This window comes from Phyllobates terribilis, unplaced genomic scaffold, assembly GCF_046119375.1.
Source record: "Phyllobates terribilis strain yellow unplaced genomic scaffold, ASM4611937v1 Scaffold_2__4_contigs__length_985480577, whole genome shotgun sequence".
NCBI classification, from domain to species: Eukaryota; Metazoa; Chordata; class Amphibia; order Anura; family Dendrobatidae; genus Phyllobates; species Phyllobates terribilis.
In genome coordinates, this window is record NW_027362762.1 from 428,446,571 (window position 1) to 428,458,689 (window position 12,119).

General features: G+C 39.8%; 1 protein-coding gene across 1 annotated transcript in view; it reads left to right on the forward strand.

The window, feature by feature from the left end:
• The window catches only part of NUP88 (nucleoporin 88), a 36,005-nt gene that overhangs the window by 3,125 nt on the left and 20,761 nt on the right, over positions 1–12,119 (forward strand). Inside the window, exons 4-9 of the mRNA XM_073665253.1 lie at positions 593–679; positions 757–927; positions 2,111–2,297; positions 9,148–9,292; positions 11,344–11,442; positions 11,554–11,644. Of these exons, the coding sequence (XP_073521354.1) occupies positions 593–679; positions 757–927; positions 2,111–2,297; positions 9,148–9,292; positions 11,344–11,442; positions 11,554–11,644 (780 nt within the window). The remainder of the gene's footprint in view (positions 1–592; positions 680–756; positions 928–2,110; positions 2,298–9,147; positions 9,293–11,343; positions 11,443–11,553; positions 11,645–12,119) is intronic.

The following is a 12,119-nucleotide window of genomic DNA, read 5'->3' on the forward strand; positions in this document are numbered from 1 at the left end:
GCGACATTTGAAAACAATCTTGGGAGATGAATCTCAATGTCCAGCTGGTAAAATCTTAGGCTAAAAGCTTGTCTGATCCGATGCACTAGGAATATATTAGCAAACCCATGCTTTTATCTGTATTATACTTTAGTCATGGTATGATCGAAAAAGTACTATGTCACTGATTTATGATGAAATACCGTGTCACATGTTTTAACCTGACAAATCACCTTGCACTACTAGAAAATGTAAAATGCTGAGCATAATAATAATACAATAACTATTTTTATTAAGTTTTTATACTGCTGTAATGTGATTGTCTCAGCTGGTACATGTGGTGATTGATCCCATCATAAGTAAGAGACAGTAAACATTTTAGCAAACCATGAGTTAGGAGTAATGCTGAAACGCATTGGTTTGTTAGTTTTATTGTACATGTGATGACATTTTAATCTGATAGTGGCATTTTTTGCCATTCTACAATCTTCCTAGCTGGACATTAGACTTTTTTTTTTTTTTTTTTTGCAGACATTAATCAGATGCATGTGTGTAACGAAGGCCACAATGAAATTAATTTCCAAATATTTAATATTGCTTTTTTTTTTTTTAGGATCTACAAACTTCTTGATCATTTAACTCCAGAGAAAGTTATCCCACTTTCCAATACAGATGAGGAGACATCAGTCCCTCAGAATAGGTATGTATGTACCATTGTCACGTGGTATAATATTTGTGATATCTGGTTAACCTACCTGTTTTACTGATTGGTTATAGGCGCTCATACCGGGCATCACTTGGTGAGATCGCTGTTGCATTTGATTTTGGCCCGTTGGCTACTGTGTCAAGGGGTGTTGGTTTGCACAGTAAGGAAAACACTGCATATCCCCTCTACATACTTTACGAGAATGGAGAGACGTTCCTCATGTACATTCAGTTACAGGGCAGGTGAGATGCATTGCTCCTTTTTTATCCACAATATACTAGTTGCATATCGCAAGACCAGTATTCCGATCATTAGCTGTAATTACAGCACTTAAAGGGGATTTCCCACAAACTAACTACACTTTAATCAATAGATCTTGGAATGAAAATAAGTTCCACAATTGGATGTGTTTAAGAAAAAAAAAAAAAAGTTCCTGTGCTGAAATAATCTTATAAATGTGCATCTGCTATGTCCTATGTAATGGTTTGATCATACCACAGCTCCTGGGCAAGGGAGGAAGCCAAAGAGTATACAGACATAACAGCAGGGGATCACAGCTGATTGTTTCTGTAAGGAAAAAACATTTCCCTGCCTGTTCAAAATCTTGTTTTACCTCATAGAAAGCTGCAATCCCCTGCTGTCCTGTCTGTATACTCTTTTGCTTCCTCCCCTGTCCAGGAGATGTGGTATGATCAGACCATGTTCCTGTACGATCAGACACAGCCATTACACTGGACATAGCAGGGGCACATTTATAAGATTATCTTGGGACAGTAACACTTTTTTTTTTTTTTTTTTACACATTCAATTATGGAACTTTAGTATAAAACTAAGATATATTAATAAACATGGACTTTTTTGTGGGCCAACCCCTTTAAAGGGAGCTTGTCACCCCCAAAATGCATTTTAAATGGGCTATGCAGTGTTTAGTTATTGTTAATAATAATATTATTATTTTTCACCATTGATTCCTATAACAACCATACTAGCACTGTACCTGTTACTGGTCCAGTGCCTGAGAAAAAGGCTCTAAATTTATATGCAAATAAGGAGATTTTGGTGCACCATATACCCAGAAATGTGATCAGCGTCAAAATAAAGACATGGAGGAGAACACGCGCGGCTGCACACATGCCGCCAACATTCAGACAGTCCTCCTCTATTGAGGAGGAGTAACTGTGCACCAAACACATTTGCTATGAATTGTTGTTTTCTCAGCCATTGTACCAGTAACATGTACAGTGCTAGTATGGCTGTTACTGAGGCTAAGTCCTCTACAACACACAACACTGTATAATAGATTTAAAATGCATTTTGAGTGTGATGGACTCCCTTTAAGGTCTTTTCTGAACCAGCCCTAAATATTCTTATATATGGAGAGTTGTCAGCTTGGCTGATTCTTACAGCTGGTATTTTTTCTTGCAGTAACGGCAATGTTGGCAGGCTGCTAGGCCCTCTGCCTATGCACCCTGCTGCAGAGGATAACTACGGATATGATGCTTGCTCGGTGCTTTGCTTGTCCTGTGTCCCAAACATCCTTGTGATTGCGACTGAATCTGGACTCTTATATCACTGTGTGGTATTGGAAGGTGAAGAGGATGATGAGCTGACTGTAAGTAATCTACCACCACCTTGTGGTGGTCTTGTGTTGTACTGTAGTATTGAGGGGAAGCGATCACTACATGACTAGTATTGAGTTTAGCAGAAACACTATAAATTTGTAAGCAGTGAGCACGAGAAGCAGGGGTATTTTGTGATTTTAACTTTTTACCTGCAAGAGCTGAAATAAAATGGCTCTTACCCCACAATTTGGAAATGTTTAGATATTTAAGTTGTAGGAATACTTTACTGATTTTATGGTCTTTGACCACCACAGATGATACCATCACCGGAATATCAGTTGGTTGCCTATAAATTGCTGTACACATCCTAGAAAGATACTGTTCACTGTCAGGTTAAAGGGCTGTATTTGGAGCTAAAAATCATTTTTGCTCTTTGATTTTATAGCCTCTGCGATGGCCGTTGCTGTCTGCACAATGAATTAACTGAGAATCCGACAATGAGCTTGTTCTGACTGGAGAGTTTTTAACGCTTTTTTTTTTTTCTGTCATTTTCTGAGCTTCTCAGCTAACTTATTAACTAATTAATGAGCAGTAAAATAAATAAATGTAACCATTAATTGGCTCATGTACAAGAATTGTAGATCTTCTATCCCATTTTCAACTGGTGATGAGACCTGCTTCTCCCATATAGCATTAGGAAATGCCTCTTTAGTCCCCTATTTATAACTCGCACTGTAGGATATCTACTTTTCACCTTTTTTGCTTTCATCACTGTTACTTACCTCCTTGTTATATGCTACATCTAATTAATAGTAATTAGTAGTTGTGTATCTACATACAAACTTAATACGGTCATTGCTGCCATTATCTGAGCGCTGCACAATTACACAACACATAGCTAGTTAATGATTTGCTGCATATTTATTAACCGCTTTCGGATCGCCCATTGACTTTCAATGTCTGTTCTAAAACATCATACCTGCAAATGTGTGGCTGTGGGAGTTGAGTCCTCATAGAGAAGGCAGAGTCGGTTTATTACAGTCTCTCCCTTCTCAATCGCTTTTTACACAGTGCAAAAGAAGTCCTGTGTGCACAGTAAAAGAAAGTGCTGACAGTTCTTCCTTTATACAAAGTGGTCATGTAATGACTGTGTATAGGGAGGGAGCAGGAGCTGCTGGGTCATAGGAGACCTAACCAGCTCTGCTATACAACCAGGAGGTACCTGCTACAATTACAAGGGAAATAAGTTGCAAATAAAAGTATTTAAATGCCCCTAAAAGTGTTTAACAACGTTATGGTGGCACAATGTGTAAAATGTATGAAAAGTAACAGGTAAAAAAAGTGCCCCTGTCAATCCAAAATGCTGTTACTATCTCCACCCTCACATAAAAAATAGTATTCAATATAGAAAACTTTTTTTTTTTTTACAGAACGGGGAACACCTTTTTTAAATATATTTATAGTAATTATTTTTGGCCATAAAAAGTGGGAAAATCAGACACTTATTTCCTTTATTTTTCCACTGATATTGCCCAATATTGGCAAAAAAGAGAGACCTAAAAATGAACCCTCCATGTATTGCCAAAAAAAAAAAAGCAAAAGTTACTTGAATATTTGAATGAGAAAAAAATGTTAGTTCTTTAACCACTTCCGACCACTCACTGTAGGAAAGAGAGATTTATCCGGCACAAAATCCAGGGAATTTAATTAAAAACTTGAAATTTATTTAAACATGATTAAAAAGAGTACATGTTTAAAAAATGCTTTAAACGGCATGCTATCTGACGCGTTTCGAACTGTTATTATTCATAGTATAACCATAATATACTATGTTCGAAACGCGTCAGGTAGCATGCTGTTTAAAGCATTTTTTAACATGTACTCTTTTGAAATTTATTTAAACATGATTAAAGTTTTTAATTAATTTCCTGGATTTTGTGCTGGATAAATCTCTTTCCTGCCGTTGATCCTCCCTGCTGCCAATACAGTCTCTCAATACCTGCACGTCCTGAGGAATTCCACTTCATATGGTGAGCTGGATGAACTTTTTTATTTTTATACCACTGTAGATAAACATCGGCGCTTGCTGGGCTCTGTGTAGCGCCGACGTTTATCAAAGGTTGGCGGTCTTGCAGCGCTCAGGACCCCCAGGGTCCTGCAAGCGCTGTGGTTTCGGTGCAGAGCGGTAACTCTTACAGGTGACGTCATCTGGACCTGATTGGATCAGGTTCCAATGATGTTAGCAGAGGGTTATCTTCTAGGTGCCGTAATCCATAGTGATCGCGGCATTTAGAAGATGGAGAGAGGGGTCTTTAACTTTCCTCTCCGACGGCCCCCGTGATGAGCTATGATCACATCACGGGAAATCCGAGCGTTGTCATGGCAGCCAGAGGTCACATGATGGCCAGCAGCTGAGTCTAACAGGAGATCTGCCAACGTAAAAACTGACAGGATCATGCAATGCAATATTTGTGTATTGCAATGTATGAGACCAGTGATCAGAAAAATAAAAATTGAAGTCCCATACAGCGACCAAGTAAAAAAAGTAAAAAAAAAAAAAAAAAAAGTTTAAAAATGTTTTCAAACTATTAAAGAAAAAGAAATCACAAAATAACTAAATAATAATAATAATAATAAAAAATATTAAACCAATAAAACCGTATATGTAAAAACAAAAAAAATACACATATTTGGTATTGCTGCGTCAGGAACAACCCGATCTATAAAACTGTCACACTGATTAACCCCTTCTGCACACACCGCAAAAAACTATGCTTTTTCATCATACCGCCTAACAAAAGTGGAACAAATCGCGATCAAAAAGTCAAATGGGAATAAAAATGGTATTGCTGAAAATTTTATTTTCTTCCGCAAAACCCAAGCCACCATACTGCTTCAGTAGCAGAATAATAAAACCGTTATAGCTCTCAGAATAAAGCGATGCAAAAACGATTCTTATTTCTAAAAAATATTTTTTGTGTAAAAGGTGCCAAAACGTAATTTATTTATTTTTTTTTATAAATGTGGTATCGATGTAATCATCCTGACCATGAGAATAAAGCTGCCTTATTAATTTTACCATATGCGGAATGGCATAAAAAACCCCTCAAAAAACAAATCCTGAATTGCTGATTTGTATTCATTCTGCCCCTCCTCCTCCTCCCCCCCCCCCCCCCAAAAAAAAAAAAAAATCTGAATAGAAAGCTATCAAAAAATGTCATGTGCCCGAACATGGTACCTATAAAACGTCAACTCGTCCCTTAAAAAACAAGCCATCACGTGACACTGTCTTCTGAAATATGGAAAAATGATAGCTCTCAAAATATGGCGATCTAGTTTTAGTTAAAAACAAAAAAAAAACAAAAACAAACAAAAAAAAAACTTCTTTTAGTGAGTGACAGCAGCCAAACATAAAAACCCGATATAAACCCTGTTATCGCACCAACCCGAAGAATAAACTTGTCTAATCACTTATACTGCACGTGGAACGGCGTAAAAAATAAATAAAACCAATTTTTGACTACTATTGATTTGTTCATTTTGGCTCCCAAAGATCGCAGTAAGGCTCCACTCACATTTATCCTGCTCTGAGCGATTACATTGAGGTTTCCATGTGAATCTCTGAAATACGTGATTCAGACGGATTCCCTGTAATGAGGCAGATGGAGGCACCGTGGACGCAGTCTGACCTCTAATCCGGCGGTGTCCGTCTTTTTAAGTGTGCATAGAAGTGCTGTCTGCCACAGTTTTGCGCATTTCTGAAAAGTACGCCGCTGAACAGAGGCCAGACTGAGCCCAGAGTAACTCTTCTGCCTCATTATGGTGAATGGATACTCGGGGGTTTCATCTGAATCACTCAGAGATTTAGATGGAAACCCCGATATAGGTGCTCAGCGTAGAGCACAGGATAAATGTGATCCAAAATGTTGCGTAAAATATTTCTAACAAAAGCTTCAAATCAATCCACAAAAAAAACAAGTCCCCACTCAGGTCAGTCATCTGTTTTCGGAAATATAGGGGGCTTCCATGTTACTGATAGCGCACAGTCTCTGGAAAAGCAAAATGGCTCCTCACACTTCCCAAAAGAAATCCAGTCAATTCTGCGCTCCCAAATCCAAGTGCCACCTCCCTTCTGAGCCCCACAGGGTGCCTAAACTGAACCTGGCTTCCACATGTTTGGCGTTTATGTAGCGATGAGAGCCCGCCTAATTTACGGGTGCATGTCTCCAGAAGCACCAGCTAGGCACAACGTACTGGTCACTATAATGTAAGGGCACACAACGTACTGGTCACTAGAACGTCAGTTTGTAATTTTCACTCGGCAACATCCATTGCTGCTTGTTTCTGGAAAACACCCATGTAAAAATTGTCACTTTACCTGTAGATAAATTCCCAAAGGGGTGTAACTTCCAAAATGGGATCACTTGAGGGGGGATTCTGCTCTTCTGGCACTTAGGGGCTCTGTACATGGAGTCCACAAACTATTCTGCAATAATTTGTTCTCCAAGAGTCAAATAGTGCCCCGTCCCTCCCGAGTCTCCCTGTGTGTCTAAGCAGTATTGTATAGCCTCATATGGGGTATTTCCACATTCAACCGATATTGGGGGACACTTTTTTGTACCATTGTTACCCATTTCCCCTTGTGAAAAATGTAAAATCTGGGGCTAAAACAATTTTTTTGTGATAAAAATTGAATTATTTTTTCTTCACCGCCCAATGGTCTCAAATTCTGTGACACATGTGGTGTCAATATGGTCACTGCACCCCTAGATGAATTCATTGACTGGTGTAGTTTGGAAAATGTGGTCACTTATGGGAGGGGTTCTGCTGTTCTGGGACCACAGGGGCTCTGCCAATGTGACATGGCACCCGCAAACCATAACAGCAAAATCTCCACTTTAATATGGCGCGCCTTCTCTTCTTGGCTTTGCAGTGTGCCTCAAAAGTCGTTTATGACCACTTATGGGGTATTGATGTACTCAGGAGAAAATGAACAGTAGAATTTGTTATGCAATTTCTCCTATTATCCCTTTTGAAAATTGCAAACTTGAAGTCAAAGCAACATTTTAGTGGAAAAAATAGTAGTATAACATTTTGCTGAGTAAATGAAATATGTTTGTGAATCGCCTGAGGGTTAAAAATATTCAGTACTCCCCTAGATAAATTCCTTGAGAGATGTAGTTTAGAAAATGGGGTCACTTGTGGGGGGTTTCTGCTGTTTTGGCACGTCAGGGGCTCTTCAAATGTGGCATGGTGTCCGCAACCTATTCCCGCCAAAATAGCACTCCTCCTTCCCTTCTGAGCCCTGCCGTGCGCCCAAACTGTAGTTTTCCACCACATGTGGGGTATCAGCATACTGAGAAGGAATTGCACAACAAAGTGTATGCTCCATTTTTTTTTCTTGCTACCCTTGTCAGAATAAAAATTGGGGCTAAAAGAACATTTTTGTGGGAAAAATGTGTTTTTTAATTTTCACGGCTCAACATTATAAAATTCTGTGAAGCCCCTGAGGGTTCAAGGTGCTCACCACACATCAAGGTAAATTCCTTGATGGGTCTAGTTTTCAAAATGGGGTCACTTGTGGGGGGGTTTCCACTGTTTAGGCACATCAGGGGCCCTTGAAACGAGACATGGCATTCGCTATAAATTCCAGCCAATTTTGCATTCCAAGACTCAAATGGCGCTCCTTCCTTTCCGAGCCTTGTTGTGCGCCCAAACAGTAGTTTTCCACCACATATCTGGTATCTGCATACTTAGGAGAAATCGCACAACAAATTTTATGGTGCATTTTCTTCTGTTACTTACCCTTATGAAAATGAAAAATTTTGGGCTAAAGTAACTTTTTTTTGTTGAAAAAAGTGTTTCATTTTTTTCCTTCCACGTTCCATCAATTCCTTTGAAGCACCTGAAGGGTTAATAAACTTCTTGAATGTGGTTTGGAGCACCTTGAAGGGTGCAGATTTTAGAATTATGTCACTTTTGGGTATTTTCTGTCATGTAGGCCCCTCAAAGTCACTTCAAATGTGATCTGGTCCCAAAAAAAAAAAAAAGTTTTGTAAATTTTGTTGTGAAAATGAGAAATCGCTGGTCAACTTTTAACCCTTAACTTCCTAACAAAAAAAAAATTGTTTAAAAAATTGTGCCGATGTAAAGGAAATGTTATTTATTAACTATTGTGTGACATAACGCTGATTTTTAAGGGCATAAAAATTAAGTGTTTGAACATTTGCTAAATTTCCGAAATTTTTTCTTTTCCACAAATAAACACAAGTCATATCGAAATTTTTTTACCACTATCATGAAGTACAATGTCACAAAAAACAATCTCCGAATCAGGACTGTGGAGTCGGTAAGCCAAACCTCCGACTCCTCAATTTCCATGACTCCGACTCCCTCATACATGGCTCATGTTTAAGTGATAAATTTCCTGTAGCACAGATTCATCTCAGCTAAAAGTCCAGACCCTCAGATCAGGAATAGGACAGACATTTATAGGACACTTCATAACTTTCCCAAATGCTTATGAAAAAATATTCCCCACAAACTGCATTGAACTACTGTACCCAATTTATTATATATTTTAGGAGTCGGTCCATTTTATTCCGACTCCACAGTCCTGCTCAGAATCTTTGGGAACTTTTTGAAGCGTTCCAGAATTATTACCTCATAAAGTGACAGATCAGAATTGAAAAAATTGTCTTGGTCGCGAAGGTGAAAACTGGCTCTGGCGTGAAAAGGTTAATCCCCATGTACAAAAAAAAATAAAAATAAAAATGTGCCTCTTCAGGAATGAGGCAAATGGTGCAGTGTTGAACTGGTTAAAGATGAGACAAGGTTTTCTGTATGACGTTGCTCTATAGCTTTCCTCTGTCCTCATTGGCTTACATTTCATTTATGCAGTCTGACAAGTCTTGGAACTACAGCTCTGACCTGATCCCGTCCCTCTATGTCTTTGAGTGTGTTGAGCTTGAACTAGCGCTGAAATTGACAACAGAGGAAGAATCAATCGACAATGATTTCTCGTGTCCAATTAAGCTACACAGAGGTAATTTACTACGAAGTGGTCTTGAATAGTGTTGACAAAAAAATGTCAGAAGTTTCATTCAGTGGGGTCTAGAGTCTAAGATCCAATCACTAAAACAAAAAGGTACTGCACTCGGCTGAGCACTGTAGCCTCTGTTTTAGAAATTGATGGTGGCCTCAGCATCTACCCTCGCACCTCTCGCCCACTGATCAAAACCTATGACTTGTCAAAAGATTTTTAAAATGACCACTTCTCACCCCATAATAAAAATGTGTGTCATGGGTGCCTGTCAATTGCTGCCCCAGAATGTACATTTTATGATGGTTTTCTTCCTGGTATGACTATTAGGCTATGTTCCCACGATGCAGAAATGCTCAGGATTTTTTCCTGAGCGTTTCTGCATCTCCTTGGCCGAAAAAAAACGCATGCGGATTGTACATGCGTTTTACCTGCCAGGGCCAAGCGGAAGTGAAGCGTTCTTCACTTGCATTTCCGCATGCGGGTGTCAAGCGCTTTCCAGGCGATTTTAGCATCACTTGGTAAGTGCTTGACAACTAGGTCACACTATATAAATCCATGCAACCGGCATGGATTTATATAGTGTGACCCGAGAGAATGGTTAAAAATAAAAAAATAAACCTATACTTACCTTCCGATGACCAGCGCTGTTTTGCTGCGCTCCTGTGCTGGCTGCCGGCAGATCGCAGTACGCTGTACTGAAAGACCTGCCGTCACATGACTGTGACGTCAGCGCAGGTCCTTCAGTCCTGCGCGACCTATCGGCAAGCACAGTCCGGGGGCCGTTGGAAGGTGAATATAATCTTTTATTTTTTATTTTATTCTTTTTTTTACAGCATTTAATGGTACCTGGGTGTGGAGGAGAGTCTCCTGTCCTCCACACCCGGGTACTATCCGCACATTAGAACACGCCAATTGCGCAAGTACAGATGCAGTCTTGCGGAATTGGCGCGTTCTAATGTTAGTCAATGGCAGCGAAAACGCAGCACTTCCGCAAAATTACTGGACATGCTGCGGATTTTTGAGCGCAGCATGGGCATTGAAAGTGCGGATAGGCTGTGTGCGCACGATGCGTTTTCCAAGCGTTTATGCTGCGGAATTTCCGCAGCGTAAACGCTTGGGAAACGATTGGTAAACCTTCCCCCATGGTCTCCAATGCAATTCCGCACTTTCAATGCCCATGCTGCTTATTTTATGCTGCGCTCAAAAATCCGCAGCATGTCCATTAATTTTGCGGAAGTGCTGCGTTTTCGCCGCCATTGACTTGCATTAGAACGCGCCAATTGCACAAGACTGCATCTGTACTTGCGTAATTGGCTTGATCTTTCGTGCTCATTCCTGCAGAGTTGCCCTCTTTTCTGCAATGAGATCTGTCGTCTCAAACGGAGTCAGACGAACGCCACTCCGAGCAGCTTAACGAGTCTCGTCCCAAGTGTGCGCGTACATCTCCGCTTGCTGTCCAATAGTCATTCCTATCATGTCCATTATTTTAAGAATTGGCATAAATCCCTCGTTAAAGATAATTGCCATAAGCGTAGCTATGTTCACAATCTTTGTACCCGAAAGAAGATGTTTCGGAGTTAAAGTCCAAAAAAGTGAGTTGAGCGATTCGTTTTTATTTTGCATTTCTGCTCCAGCAAATCATCATCCTATAAGGTTTCTGATCAGTGTGAGGTGATTACTAAGGGTCATCATACTAAGGACTATTTTTTTTAAAATGCCGCCCATAAAACCACCATCTATTGGGCAAGTTAATCTAAGCTAAGAAAGCGCTCACACACAAGGCAGACGGAATGCTCCATTGGGCGCCGCGCGGTCCGAGCGAACGCCAGATATTGCTCCCTATAAGGTGCTATAACTTTTTTTTAATATTGCGAATCGAGCTAAATTGTTTTGCAGATATATTCGCCACACTAAATACATGAAAAAATAGATTTTTCTGATCTGCTAGACTAAGAAGACCCCCTTATGAAAAAAAACGCAAATGATGAATTGGGGCCTAAGTGCTAAGTTATTTTGTTAGTGCCAGTAATGTTCTCTATTTTTAATTGTAGACCGAGTTTGTTCGTCAAGATATCATTGCACTCATGTGGCTGGCATTCACAGTGTTGGCTTGGCTTGGCTCAGTAGATTGGAGAAGTTTCTCAGTGCAGGTGTGTGTGGGGTTTTTCATTTTCTTTTCTTCCATACAATTGAAATTCATTGTCTAAGTCAAGTGATGTCTGCTGTTATTTTTCTTACACTTGTTCTAAATGTATTTGCAGGGGAAGAGGATAAAGATAGTCTCCAAGAATTGGCTGCCGATCAGAAGTGCCTTGTGGAGCATATTCTATGTACTAAACCGCTGCCATGCAAGTACGTAATTATGCAGCACTGTCAGGTGCTCAACTGTGATTATTTTGTGTATGAAAGTTGTGTTGTAACTTAAAGGGGCAATGCAAGATTCTAATAACTGTACTCCTACCTAATGTGGCATGTAATAAAGTTACTACTGCTCTTCCAGCTCCTCTAAGCTCCATTTACTTTGTCACCTGCTGATGTGGTACGATATAGCTCAAAACAGTATGGCGATCATGTGTTTATCGATGTACCTGTTATTCTGTTTCATGAGACAGCGAAGATAGTGAATGCAGAACAAGATATGTCTTGGATTACATCTCTTCTTATTTTCATTTTTTTTTTTTTATAAACTCCTTTACTCTGTCGCCTCATTGGGGGACACAGGACCTTGGGTGTTATGCTGCTGTCCACTAGGAGGCGACACTATGCTTATCTGAAAAAGATTAAGCGTGGCTCCTCCTCTGCAGTATACACCCCCGGACGGCATCAG